Raw genomic sequence first — 14902 nt, 5'->3', positions numbered from 1 at the left:
ATGTTTTTAAAACCCCGATCACCACCTGATATGAGGTGAGCCTGGTTCAAAAGTATCATAACATTATTTGCAAAGCATCAAAGTCTACAATATGTACCTGTGGATATTTCTCAGTGCCCAGAAACAGCATATGCTCACAGAAATGAGCCAATCCGGGCAGTTCATCGGGATCGCTGAGGTAACCTAAAATGTAATGCTTCGGATCAAAAATATTTTTTTTTTAATATTGCATTTGTATGTGTATTTGATAATTACAAACTTCACAGAGGTTGGTCTTATTCAAGTACTCTTGTCTATGGACTCACCTTAGAACTTATACCTCAAGATGGGTGGCACATTTACGTTGTAGATGTCTATGGGCTCCAGTAACCCCTTAACACCAGATGGGCTGTGAGCTTGTCCACCCATATAAGAATTAAAAAAAATGAAGTGATCGCAGGACATCGTGAGACGCATCAAGTCTGCCCTCTCCAACACTACATGACGATCACAGCCACTCTATCGAAAGTGATACAATTGAGAAGAAGAAGACATGTATGAAACTTTAAAGATATCTTACCAACGTTGACATCAAGTGCCGCAGCAGACTTTTCCGTTTTGGGATCGCTCACCAGTAATACTTTCATACGGTTGGACAGAATGAGGCCTCTATAACAATAACATTTAGATATTGAAATATTTTTGTTTATTGCAACAGACCAACAGCCTTCTATATACATATTGACGCTTGAACGCAAAAGTGACTAAGCGACAATGCGTGAACTTTACAGTAGACTAATTTAAAGTTGAAATACCTGAAAAAAAATTCTATTTTAACGAATCTAACTGTAGGATTGAAATGGTTTTAATAGACCTAGAATTCTTTTTTTTTTTTGCGCATGGAATATGGTTCTTGCCTATCATTTATGTATAAAGCAGTTATTCACGCTTAGTCACGTTTGCCTTTCAAGCGTCGATATTAACTATTAACATACGTTATATAGAGGACTATGCAAAATTAAAGATAATATGCGAAAGTCATAGAGGCAGTCATCCGTTGTGTTCTAACCAAGTGAGATGATTGTGCTGGTATTCAAATCCCACAACTACCCATTTCACTAACGAAAGAAGTGTTTAACTCACACTCACAAATGACTTCCACAATGTAGAAATAGCATTGTATAATAAGTTCAAACCTGTAAATTAATAATTTGCACAATTTAAATAAAGATCTCAAGTCTGAAGGTGAGCGGATTAAATTATGCATCTATGAGATCCTGGTAGCAGGACAATATAGACATTTTTCATTTCTCCAGAGGGAACGGTCTGATGCATCCTGTAATTTACCTCTTCATAAATAAAATACTTGCCTGTATGAGCTCTTATCTTCTTGAGATTTGATTATATTGTTGTAACGTCCCATTACACCCACATTGGAGGCACCAGCTGGACTCCTTGAACCCCCAGAGTTAGGTGGAACTCCTGAGCCAGGATCTCTCAAACCCAATGTGGATTTTCCAATTGCCATTTTCCCAAAATCACTTATATATCTGAAACTGAAATAATTAACAATTTCATTTGATCCACTGAAAATAGGTTATTAACTTAAAAATTACAAGGTCATGAGTGCCAATAACTATTGACTCCCAGATGAGTTGTGTGCTCCATTACTTAAAAGGGCAATAAAAAGAGATCACTTATCCCCACTTTTTGTACGATTTACCTTTTTCGTGGTTTATAGATTAATGAATTTAAAACATTTATAAAATGTTTATAAAGCTGCATATTCATGTGTACATGTCTTTAAAAACGTTTTTGGGGGGTCATTATTTTGGGAACAGTGAAGTCAATAATTTAGGATTCTCCATATTCTGAAATACGTATATATGTATAAACAAGAAAACAAAGTACTTCATGTGAAAGCATTCATCGAAAGCTAATATTTTTTAATACTAGTGAGTGTTTATGTATTAGAGCTAATAGGTCATCAATTTTATATTGAAGTCTCTATTTGTAATTTCTGTGAAAATACATCAACAAAAAATACACAGATAAGTTATGGCTGGTTATACAAGCATTAAAACATTTGCTCATTTAAGACTTTACTAAATAGAGAAAGAATATGTACGTTGCGAAGTTTTTTTCATGAATGAAACAATGGAATGAATTAATGGGAGTTTCCTTTTACAGTTTTACATAGCAAAATCAGAGATCTTCTTCATGTTATGTTGGGAACCTATCGTTAGTCTAAATAGGCACTATTTTGCTTCAGCAACCACTGCCCTAAAACATAACTAGGGCTATAAGTTCAAGCATGTACATGAGCCGACTTTGACATTCATGATTATTGTTGTGGACCTCTTTGCTATGTATTTTTTTATTCTTGCCTTTTGATGTCGTCAGTTCACATTACCTATTTCTTTTTTCTGTTTTTTTTTAATTAATTATTTTTCAACTTGTATTATCGTTTATAATTTACAGAGATTTATTTGGTTTGTTCATTTCAATTATTATAGGACATCCTAATGGACTTCATTTTGCTACTTCCGAGTTTTAAGTAAAAAGATGCAACTATAAATCTTAAATGAGATACTCTGATACTCCAAGTAAAGTACATTAATATAAAGCTTACCATGGTATGGTATCTGTATAGTAATTTTGAGTAATCAGCGATGAAGCGAGTGGAAATTCTGAGCTTAATTAAGGTGCAACAATGACATTCCTACTGTTTAAGTTTCTAGTTTAATTGTATCAAGCTAATTGTTCTGAAGTTCACGTCAAAGGTATGTAGTACCTATACGTCGTAGCATTATATTAGAATGTATTACAGTGACTTCTGATATTAGGCAGCCGACAACCTTGAAAACTCATATTTTTTTGTTGTTTATTTCCACGTCTCGTACTGTTTTTTTTTTTTGGTTATGTGTGTTATTTTTGTGTTATCAATATTGTGTCTCTGTTTCATAATGTATTGTTAAACTATTCTGAAGAAAATTACGACTTGCCATATGTAGTGAATTTAATTATTAGGTACTTAGTACATAAGTATAAAAGGTATGATTAATAGTATAAAGTTATAGCAGAGTATTAACCTGTGGGAGTTGACGCTGTAATACAACGCACGGGAATGTTGGTGGTGGCTGAAAAATAATAGGCGCTTGGCTGCCAGTTTGGTTTATTAATTAAGTTTAAAATTATTTACTTTTAACGCAGCACTTACACTGCGTATTAGCATCACAGATTAGTACCACTGCACAGATTAGTTTAATAGTTACTACTTGCTACGTAACAGTACTAACAAGATTAGGCTGTATGGTATAATATATTTGCCTTTTATGAAAATAAAACTAGTACTACTAAACTTTTACACTTTTTTTTTCCTACCTAAGCTGATAGCCTTGAAAGGCTATTTTAGCGGAACCTTAACTAGTAGGTGAGCTCACGGGGCTCAAACTTGACGACGTTGCTAATACGAACCATAGCAAGAGCCGTGCTTCGCAGAATCTACCACCGGATTGGAAACGCGACCCACTGAGAAGATCTGGCGAGAAACTCAGTGGGCTGTGTCTGAGGGTTAATTTACTCATCGAGCCGTGACTCAAAAAGCACCGTGAGTGGATCGGGAGGATCCGAAATGACGTGTTTGGGGCGACGTCGACTGCTTTCCATTCTTTCCGCAGGATCGGAAATGTAGTTACCGGCGGCCACGATGAGAGGGTTCTCGTGTCGTGCCGCTTTATCGAAGTGACGCATCGAAGCCGACTGCAGATACTTACTGATGGACTCTGAGTCCAGGTCGACGTTCCTGACGAACCACGGGGCTCCGACGGCTATCCTGCAAAAACGGGATTGAATAACTTGGAATGATTTCAAGCAAGTGCGGGCCGCGTGAGCGAACACTACACTTGCATAGGTCATGACGGGGCGTATGCAAGTTTTGTAGAGTGTTATCTTATTTCTAAGGGACATTTTACTTCGCCTGCATATCATCTGGTAGAGACGTCCTAGTATGAAGCCGGCACGGTTGCGTACCGTCTTTATATGGGGGCGGAATGTCATCCTTCTGTCGAGGGTGGCGCCTAAGTATTTGACCTTCGGGGCCCATGGTATGGGTTGGTCGTACATTGTGATTGGGTGAATGGTGGAGGCGGAGGTGTTGATGTGCCTAGTCGGGAGAAGGATGCTCAACGTGGTGTTCGGAGGGCGACACCTTTTGAAGAACACCGCCGTGCTTTTCGTGTGGTTGGTGTCGATGTGCCACTTCCGGAACCACTGTCCCATGGTGGTAGCTGCGGTCTGAAGTTGCCGATGTAGCAACGACTTCTTCCTACACGAGTAGTAGATAGCCGTGTCATCGGCGAAGAACGCCAGATGGGTCTCCGGAGACCGGGGTATATCATTGATATACAATCTGAACAGTAACGGGGAGAGGGTGGAGCCTTGCGGGACTCCGGCTGTAACGTGACGGGGGCGAGAGCGCGTTCCCTCGACTCGATATCGGAACGAACGGTTCGGCAAGTAGTCTCGTATGATGAGCACGAGTCTGTCTGGCACTCCCATGTTATATAGTTTGTATATCAAACCGTTGTGCCAGACTTTGTCGAACGCCTTCGCTATATCGAAGAAGAGGGCTCCTGTCGGAATGGGTTTCCGCCTATTCAGCCCTAGTAAGATGTGCTCCGTGAGGCGATGCACTTGATGGACGCACGAGTGCTTGGCGCGGAACCCAAACTGCTCGTCGATCAATATTTTATTGGACGCGACAAAGTCCCAGAGGCGTTTACGACGGAGCCGTTCGTACAGCTTGCCCATCGCCGGGTGGAGACTGATGGGGAGTACTTTTGAGAGTGCTCGATTGTGCGAAGCGTTGCTGTAGTTGGAACATTTAACGTCGAGCATTATGCCGCATAATGCGCTATATTGCTGTAATTGGAAAACTACCATTAACTCCATGCACTCGTGTGATGTAGCGTACTTAAATTACTATTGCATTGAGTACGTATGCAATGCATAGGATATTACAAGACATTTTTTTTTGCGATAGGAACTTGTGAAAATTTCACAAGTTTCTATCGGAATAATCTACTATAACATTATTTAAAGTTTACAATTAAGTTGAACTCTTGCATCTTTCAGTCATTCAATTTTTTATCTTTTTTTTTATTCTTCAAAGTTCTAATCCTACAATTATATTTAAATAAGGTTATTAAAAATAAAGTAGAATTTAAAAACATTTTTACATAGGGTCTATGTACTATCACAGTTGATTATTTTCATAATTTTGCCCGCTTTTCCACTTTTTTCCCTACCTATTTGATGGTAGCTTAAGAGGCTATTCGAAGTACACCCCGATGGGTAAGGACGGGACGAGGAAGGTGACCGGTGCTTGAGGATGGATGCCTTTTAATGTGATCAAGTCCCAGAGGTAGTAGTGGCTAAAAATAAATACGATATGCGAGTCGTTCAAGCTATGTGAATTGTTTCATTTTGATAATTTAGTATACCTACCTTTGGATTTAAACGTGCAATAGTGGTGTCGAAATAACTTTTTATAAAATAAAATAATTACTCTGAACGTGCCTACTTAGACTTTCGCACCCTTTTACTTTGAATACTTTTTCACTACATATGTAATAGTAATGAGGCACATATTTCATATATTAGGAATTGTAATTCAATCCAATCCAATTTTCATACTCAGTTTTGCATTTTAATGTTAGTTTCCCTATCATTTTTCGTCCAACGGACATTTCCCTAGTATTTGTTACAGAATATTTGGCAGTATGAACAAATTTCTTTTTGCATGTTCAACAGATTATTCAAACAACAGCAAACAGCTGTTCGACAATTCAAAATAACGTTCGCCTTGTGGAAAGTGGAAACGATGTTTCCAAACATTCAAACAAACTGATTAATTAATTTCTAACTTAACTGTGATGGAAGCCAATAATTACATATCGAAATTAAAAGCGAACGGCAACGCTAAAGACTACCTCGATCTCGCGAGTGCCCACAAAGAATATAAAAAGATCACGTTAAGTTTGCCTCCGAAAGACCGCGATCTGTTCTCATTGAACGTTCTGTGTATATTGTGCAGGTAAATATATGATGTAAAATCCGTGGCTCTATCCGTCTTTCGCAACAAAAGGCGCTCAGGATCTCCGCTTGTAGGATAAGTGTCAACGATGTGTTTCTCAAACGCATATCCGGCGTGTGAAAACACAGCTGCGTGAAGACTTGTTCAGAGCTCTTGGATGACTGCCTACTACTCAATCTACACGGCCCTACTCCATCTGCGACTGTCCTATGCTCTGTTACTCGTCTACTAACTGCCAGATCTATCAACCAATCGCGTTCTGAGAGTACCATTAGGAACAGATTTAACTGAACAGTAATGAAGAGTATTCTAAACTTTATTTGTGTCTCAAACGATATTATTGATCGATTCCCTCATTAGGTCTAGTAAATCTTATAAGCTTCTGGTCTAGGGTTGTTTTAAAATACTTTTGTTTACTATTTACTATTGTGTAGTGTTGTACGCAATATAATAATAATGCAGTGTGGGACGGCCACCTACTAGATGGACCGACGACCTAGTAAAAAGCGTTGGGATGCAGGTGGCAATGGACCGGTCGCACTGGAAATCTATTGGAGAGGCCTATGTTCAGAAGTGGACGGCGATAGGCTGAAATGATGATGATGATGATGATTGTGTAGTGTTAATGGTGTTAACTTGTTTGATTGCTGTTTACTTAATACACTACATAGTAACAGCATAATACATCTCATGCACTGTTTTTTATTGCTTCCATGGGTAGATGAGCTCACACCTGGTGTTAAGGTGTTACAGGAGCCCATAGACATCTACAACAGAAATGTCGCCACCCACCTTTAGACATGAGTTTTAAGTCTCGGTTTTTAGAGTATAACGGCTGCCCTTGAAACCGAAACGCATTACTGCTTTATGGCAGAAATAGGTTGGCGGTACCTAGCCCTGCGGACTCACAAGACATCCTACCACCAGTTATTATGCAAAGTATAATTTTGCGGGTTTGATTTTTATTACACAATGTTATTCTTTTAATGTAGAAGTTAATCTTCTGACTTAATATCGTTTTTGTTGATGGCATAGACCTCACGGTCAATCTGATGCTTAGTGAAATTCATCAACATCATATAGCAAAGACTGCTGAAAAATAAGGTCCTATATAACCTTAGAACTCAAGGTGGGTGGCGCATTTACGTTGTCTGTCTGATGTCTATGGGCTTCAGTAAACACTTAACATCAGGTGGGCCGTGAACGCGTCCACCCATCTAAGCAATAAAAAAAATTTCAATTAATTGCAGGAACTTGGAGAAGGTCCAGACATGGAGAGACAGGATCGATGACAAGTTATTGTTGACCTTGAGCATAGATTGCATCAGGGAGACCCGTGGGATGAATCGACAAGATCGATTGAAGACTCTGGCTTCTATTTATTACATACACAAGCATGTTATTAAACAGGTAAAGTTATATTTTTTGTTTTGGCATTGATGACAAACCCTTTCATATAATATGCACACAAGCTCTGACCAGTACTAGACAGCTCTTCTCAGGGATTTTCCTTATGACATATTTCTTTTCCAACTATACTCAAGGAAATTATTTTATGATTGGTACCAATTTGAAGTAACCATGGTCTAAATGATAAAGCACCTGGTATACTCATCTCGATCATTCAAATCTCACAAGTGGGTATTAAATTTTCTAATGAAATATGTATTTAATGTATGTTCACTAATGACTTTGAAGATGAAGGAATAACATGGCTTAAGAAGATTGAGATCAGCAAAAATTGTATTTTGCATAGTGTCTCAAGGTGGGTGTTAGTTTTCACATTGTGGAGTCTATCGCTAAGCACTTAACATAAGATGGACCTTGAGTTCATTCAGATGCCAATGCCATAAAGAAAGAGCCCAGTATTTGCAATCCCGCCATTTGCTTTCCATGAAGGAAATTTGCACAGGATTTTTGTGCGTAATTCCAGGTAGATGTTTAAATTAAAATTAAATTAGAAAATCATTATCTTCTCGTGGAATGTCTTTATTTAATCACATGAAATTTAAATAATCTTTGGTACATAAAAGTCATAGAGATAAGTATTGAATACATTAAAAACTAACTTAATTAACTATCACTTAAGCGTCAAGAGAAATCTGCCGACAAATAACATAATATCACGTTCTTATTTAAAAGTAAAATAAAATTACCTTAATTTCCGAATTTACAATTTTAATTTATACAAACTATAAATTTAAAGAATGTCCTATAATTTAGTGAACCTGTCAGTATAGGCTTCCGTTCTACATCCATGGCTTTCTGTCAGCACTAAACTTAATTCACACCTGACAACCTCTACTCCTAATACTACCTCTCCGATACATTTGAGCTCAATTTTTCTTAACCATAGCAAAGTAATGAGTTCATCTCGACTTCAGATGTCAATTGCAGATTACAATATCAGTCATATTTGTGCGTCTTTCTAATGCAACATGCTTCTTTCTGTAGCCCATTCAATCATTTTCTCACGTATACGTATTTTATAGAAGATACTCTACATTTATTACTATGCTTCTACAGAAGAAATTGTATATTTATTATTAAGTCTCTACTTACTACTTATAAACAATGAAAAGAATTAGAACTGACTAGACATTAAAGAGATCAATGTATATAAGTTAAAATGGATTTATCACTAAAGATTATTTAGTTATTATAATATATAAGTACTCGATTGAACACAATATATCGTCAAATAGTTTAGAGTTGCACATGTAAATTAATATAACATTACAAAAGTCCAGATATTAAGTCTTTGATAATGATGAGTATGCGGAGACACATCCAAGTTACTTGTTGTTCTGGAAGTATGAGCGCAGAAAACAGATAGTGTCCAAAGTCCTATCCGTCATCTTGTTCCTTATGGGACTACATACGTATCCGGTGACGGAGAAGGCGCGCTCCGCCTCGACGCTTGTAGGGCTTATGGTGTTCAGATATTTGTGCACCATGGTCAGATGTTTACCCTTGATACCCTTGTTTTCATATTCAACCATTTCAGCCTTGATTGTCTTCTCGAAATTTTGACTTTTTATCGGCGCAATCACAGTGCAAGTTTCGTTTTTCTGTTTCCTCAATTCGGTTTCCAGTTCGTCTCGAAGCGTTATGTCTTCGTCTGATGAATTGTCTTCTTCGTCATCGAAATGCTCACCCTCAGCCCTGCCTGTATCTTCCTTGACTGTCAGCAGCCTCTCGCATATCTTTATTAGCTCAAGCCGGATACGATTCTTTTTCGGCAATAAAAACGTGTCCTCGGGACTTTTTACTGATTTCTCGTACTTCTTTGGATTGTGGAGATAGAGAACGATACCGGATAAGTCGGTCCGCCGTTCCTTTATCCTCATCCGCAGGGCGGTGGCGAGATCTCCGCTCACTCTGCTCTGTTGCTTGTCCAACTTCTCCAATATGAATCTGAGTGTCGTGTCAGCCGTTAGGAGGGTAGAGTCCCTTCTGCACAGGACTTCCACGCCCAATTTCAGCGGCTGCAAACTGAGCAGTAAATCTTTAATATCAGCCCACTCGTCTTCGGTGAATGTGATTTCTGATTCAACATCAATCAAAGCTTTAGTCGTGCAGCCTTTGAGAACTTTGAAGCGTTCCAGCATGTCGTACAGGGTACTCCATTTTGTTCTGCAGTCGAGGATCAGACCGTATTCCTTGCCGAGGTCTTCTCGTGCGTACTTCTGCAGACAGGCCTCCTTCGTTGCGGATTTACGGAAAAGCCTCACAACCTTTCTCACTTTATCGATGAGGCCCCTGTAATTGGGTATCAGTTCAGCTGGAGGCTGTTCGAAATGGGTATAGGATGAGTCTGGTTCCTCGCTGGAATCGTCATCGTCTGAATAACAAGCGGCTAGTAATTTATCTTTATGTTGAGTATGCGGGACTTCCTCTCTATACAAGGTGTTGACTACGGCCAGTTGGATGCCGTGAGCGAAACACAGTTGTTGGTAGCAACTCAACAGTCTTCCAACTTTCTTCATGACGCTCGCGTCGTCGGTTGTGATACCGACAATGTCAGTGTCAAGATGAAGAATAAACGCTTCTAGTCTCGTCTTGACTAGCTCGACACATTGCTCAACGTTGCAAGAGCCGTGGATCCGAATCAGTCCTAGATTGATATGCGTTCCCCCTAAATGATGGACATTAACATTTAAATATCGCTTGCAAGTAATTGTTGTCCATTCATCGAATCCCAATGAAAATTTCTCTCCGCGTATTTTGAGATTTTGGAGCGTTTTTATCATTTCCGCTTTGACGGTCATCGAAAAATTCTCGACAATAGTTTTAATTGCGTCAGGGCACGTCGGAAGACTTAGGCCGTTTTTCGTGAATAAATATTTTAAGTCCTCGGACGCACTTAGACAGTTGAAAGTTAGGCCGTCTTTAGCCACCATTCTCGAGATCATGACTTCTCTGGAGTGTTCGTTTGTTAAGCAGTTATCAAGAGTATACTTTTTGGGAACTTTATTTCTGGGTTCGTCGTCGTCGTATAGTTGATTGTCCGTCTTCAAAGAGGCGTCCTGCGGAGTCGACGGCCCAGGCTCTTGTTCGGCTGCTTGGGAATTTGCAAGATCTACGAAATGTTTCGATTTTAAATGATATTTCAAGCCGGTTGTCGATCGCTGACTTATTTTTAATACGTGTTCGCATAAGGAACACTTGGCGTTCTGGCCGGTTTTTATAAAGTAATCCCAAATTTGTTTTTTACGTTTGCCTCCGTGGTTCGACATCTCGTTTGCCTGTTTTTTTGTTTGTTTACCTGCAAATTTAATGTAATTACATCATTTTATGAATAAAAAAAAACAAAATAAACACATTTTGTAATTCATTTAACAAAACATTCGTATGTTAGGCAGTATATTTTGTAAGTTTTTTGAGGTTAGGTTTAATGATATATTGTTAGTAGTAATTCCTAAGGTAATATCTAACTATATCGATAATAAATTACATTTGAACTTATATACGAAAAGAAAAAAATATGACTTACATATAATAACACACATAAACAAAATTTTCTCTGTTTGTCGCACAAGGGCGGGAATTCCGCCCGTCTTTTTGACGTGACGTAACAAGGGATGCGTGATCGTAGAGCCTAGCTTCATTCTGGTTATGCTATTGACGTTGGTTAAGTTCGCGAGCGGTGGTAACTATGTATTCTCAGGCGAGCCAATTTTTTTTTTATTACGGCTAGACAATTAACGCATTTTTAAGTGATTAACAGAATCTATATAGAAATAAAAATAAAGCGCGATTGAACTCATGATATTAAAAGGAAGCTTCAACTGTGATGTGACTTTTTTCTCCTAACTATTTCGCTGGTAGCCTAAGAGCTTATTCCAGTTACGCCCGAACGGGTGGGTGAGCTCATGGGCCTAACCTGAGAGAATTTGCTAACACTAGCCGAGCAAGAGCAGTGCTTCGCTGAATCTACCACCGGATCGGAATCGCGACCCACTGAGAAGATCCGACAAGAAACTCAGTGGTCTAGTAATGCTGTATTATTTTTTTGCTTATAGAGATGGACGACCTCACAGCTCACCTGGTGCTAAGTGGTCACCGGTGCCCACAGACATCAAGGTAAATGCCGCCACCCACCTTAAGATATGAGTGCCCCAACGGCTGCCCCACCCTTCAAACCGAAGCACATTACTGCTTCACGGCGGAAATAGGCAGGGCGGTGGTACCTACTAGAGGTCTCACCACTAGTAATTACAGTATATTCCTTCGCCATGAAAATCAATCGTAAACATTTGTTAAGTACGTATTTCATTGGAAAGTTGGTACCTGCCGGCGGGATTCGAACACCGGTGCATCGCTACACACGAATGCACCGGACGTCTTATCCACGACGACTTCGAAAAACCGCAAGCTCTTAGTCTCTTGTTAATTAATTTCATTTGAATGAAATTAATTTAATTTCATTTAATTGTGCCTTCCCGATAATTGTAATATTACTGATTTCAGAATACAAATGCACCCCCGGAACTAGTTTTGAAGATATCGTACATGGCCTTCGAACATGACACAGCGAATCTTCTCACGGAACACCACAAAACGTACTGGAACATATTAGCGGATAGACTGAATTATTTAGAGAAATTAAAGACCAAAGTTAGCATAACCAAATTAATGAACAAACTAACCGAAGACATATTGAAACTAATGGAGATATATGACACCGTTCAATTTTGTGTGAATGTTCTAAGTTATTTAGTTAAGAAACTGCACAGCCTGTACAATCAGAACGATTTTGTTGAACTAAACAAGCTTTATTTGAACTTGTTCGAGGGAATGTCCAAGAAAAGCGATTTGAATGCTTTCAATAGATTACCCGAGAAGGAATTGCTGGATGTGTACTTCAAGTTGAACGATTGCTTTTACGTCATCGCTGAGAACGCTTCGAAGAATGACTTTAGAGATGCGAAATTGGAAATCATAGTACGCTGCATCATCAGTTTGGTCGGTCAAGACAGAACTTTATTTAATTTGATACAAACATTCTATATGAATTCCTTCTGTTGTATATTAACTGAAAATATCGATGAAGTGTACGCTGAGAGGATATTAGAAAGTATATTAAGATCGTTTGAGGCAACCGAAAGACTCGGCTACAATAATGCATTGAACGTGACATATCCATTCTTGAATCAACTGTTAAGGTTGTTTATAGAGAAGCATGAAAGCGTTAATGTGAACACACAAGAGAAGGCACTGAAGTTGATCTTGTATCTCATGGGCAAGCTGGGGCACACGAAGCAGTTTCTAAAGTGTGAGAACTGTAAGTCGGCAACAGGTTGGCACGATGCCCTAAAGCTATCATTCCAAGTTAAGAATATACTGAGCGCATCCTTGAGCAGACAGTTAGATGTCAGGACCATCTTACCGATCATCTATCAGATCATAAAGGAGCAATACGCTGTATTGAATAGATTGATTCAGTTGAAATGTGTCAATGGCATGAAATTCTTTAGGAAGCTACAAACAGACGTTCACAATTTAGCAATTAATCTGAATAAAGAATCTTACAACGAACAATCTGTCAAACTTTTCAGTGTTTACTTAAAATATGAGATAGCCTATTATAGTAATGAAGCGGACTCGAAGAATATAAGCAGAGCTCTTTACAACAAGAGTATCTGTGAAATGGATTCGAAGATGTACGATGAAGCCCTCACGGATGCCTACCTCAGTTTGATTTTCAATTTGTCCGATAAACAAACTGACAAGCACATGAATTTGGTGATGGACATCAAGGCTAAGGCTGCGAAAGCCATCGACGACGAGGCTCTGCAGCTGCGGAGTGTGCTGGAAGCTTGCAAGGTGGCCGTTGAGAAAGAGCTTTACGGAAACATAAGAACTTTCTTTGTTGGTGTCAAATTTAGGTATGTAACGAGGAGAGGGTAGTTGGACATCTGTCAGATCACACGCGTTTCGATTATTTTTAGTGTTTTTCCCGTTTTTTCTGTGTTTTTAAGAATTGTGTTGCCCTATTTTTGTTGGTGGTGGATTAGTTTAAGTTTCATTTAACTGGTAAGTGTATTTTTTATGTCAATGTCGTCCTCGGTGGGCGAAAATGTCCCGCCGGACAGAGGGAGGTCTTCTTTAGATTCAGAGATGGACGATCTTTCTCTAATACTTAATTCTCCTGTAAAAGCTTCACAAAAACGCCCTGCGGAAGACGTATTAAGCGTCCCAGAAAAAAGATCAGCTCCACATTTACCGGCAGCTGCCTCTAATCAACATACCTACACCCGGCCAGGTTTTGATAACAATTCAGTTCTTAATTACTCTGAAACTGACTCTGGCCCTTTTGTTGTCCATGTATCTCGTTCAGATGGTGACTTTGCCCCACTTTCGAACCACACCCGTACCCTTAAAATTGCTCAAATTATTTACAATGGTAAGATCTCAGGGATAGATGAAATTAAAAACATGGGTAGAAATAGGGCTGCTATTATTTTTAAAACATATAACGAAGCGAATTCATTTTTAACAAACCCATTACTTTCATCTAACAAATTGTCAGCAATTATTCCACGCTTTCAAGTTACCAGGATGGGTGTCGTGAGACAAATTCCTGTAGAGTGGTCTCTTGAGGACCTAGTCTCATGGATTGAGTGTCGGTCTGTTTCAACCACCGTCATTAAAGCCAGAAGAATGAATAAGAAAAAGAAAATAGATGGAAAAACAGTATGGGAACCGACGGGTACAGTTGTCCTCTCTTTTCTTGGGCAAGTTCTTCCTAAACATGTATATTGTTGCAGCGTTTCCCTCCCTGTAAACATATATACTCTTCCCACTATTCAGTGTTTAAAGTGTTGTCGTTTTGGGCACATTCGTGATCAATGTCGATCGCAAGCCCGCTGCTCTCGATGCGCAGGCCCCCATGAAGGTAATTCTTGTAGTGTTTCAGAAAATAACATAACCTGCTTGTTCTGCTCTGGTTGTCATCCCGCCTCTGACCCGAAATGCCCCGAACATGCCCGTCAAAGATCAATTAAGATGGTTATGTCTGAAGAAAATATTAGTTATATTGAGGCAGCTCGCAGATTTCCTTCAGTCCGCACCTCCTATGCCGATGTTGCCAATTCTTCTCTTCCCCAAAAACCTATCTTCCTGAGCCGATCAGCTCCATCTTCGAATACCCTCCCGTCTTCCTCCCCCTCATCTTCTCGTCATACTCCGTCAACTTCATACAAAAAAACTGTTTTTATTGAAAAATCGTCTAAACCAATACTTTCCAAGTCTTATGATCGTCATGCTCACAATGATATTATTAGCCCTCCTAACTCTTGTTTACCCAATGGTTGTGCTCTT

General features: G+C 39.1%; 3 protein-coding genes across 4 annotated transcripts in view; 1 reads left to right on the top strand and 2 right to left on the bottom strand.

Moving 5' to 3' along the window:
* LOC101745525 (insulin-degrading enzyme) overlaps positions 1–3246 on the bottom strand; it is a 36806-nt gene extending 33560 nt beyond the window's left edge. The window contains exons 1-4 of one of the 2 annotated variants that reach the window (XM_004926288.5): positions 3072–3246; positions 1350–1535; positions 560–648; positions 98–183 (exon numbers count right to left, since the gene is read on the bottom strand). In XM_004926288.5, coding sequence (XP_004926345.2) covers positions 98–183; positions 560–648; positions 1350–1507 — 333 coding nt within the window. In that variant the 5' untranslated portion in view covers positions 1508–1535; positions 3072–3246. The remainder of the gene's footprint in view (positions 1–97; positions 184–559; positions 649–1349; positions 1536–3071) is intronic. The other variant, XM_012690500.4, reaches the window with a different exon arrangement.
* A 2565-nt stretch (positions 3247–5811) lies between these two features.
* Positions 5812–14902, top strand: part of LOC101736046 (uncharacterized) — a 29288-nt gene continuing 20197 nt past the window's right edge. The window contains exons 1-3 of the mRNA XM_038019741.2: positions 5812–6076; positions 7327–7486; positions 12050–13467. Of these exons, the coding sequence (XP_037875669.1) occupies positions 5916–6076; positions 7327–7486; positions 12050–13467 (1739 nt within the window). The 5' untranslated portion in view covers positions 5812–5915. The remainder of the gene's footprint in view (positions 6077–7326; positions 7487–12049; positions 13468–14902) is intronic.
* LOC134201260 (uncharacterized) lies at positions 8045–11202 on the bottom strand. Its single transcript, XM_062675761.1, has 2 exons — positions 11073–11202; positions 8045–10844 (listed from the first exon to the last, which is right to left on the bottom strand). The coding sequence occupies exons 1-2, from the start codon at positions 11185–11187 to the stop codon at positions 8872–8874; spliced, it is 2088 nt and encodes a 695-aa protein (XP_062531745.1). The 5' UTR covers positions 11188–11202; the 3' UTR covers positions 8045–8871.

Source organism: Bombyx mori, chromosome 24 (assembly GCF_030269925.1).
Source record: "Bombyx mori chromosome 24, ASM3026992v2".
Classification (NCBI taxonomy): Eukaryota; Metazoa; Arthropoda; class Insecta; order Lepidoptera; family Bombycidae; genus Bombyx; species Bombyx mori.
Note: the sequence above shows the minus strand (reverse complement) of the source record. Positions and strands in the feature narration are given on the sequence as shown.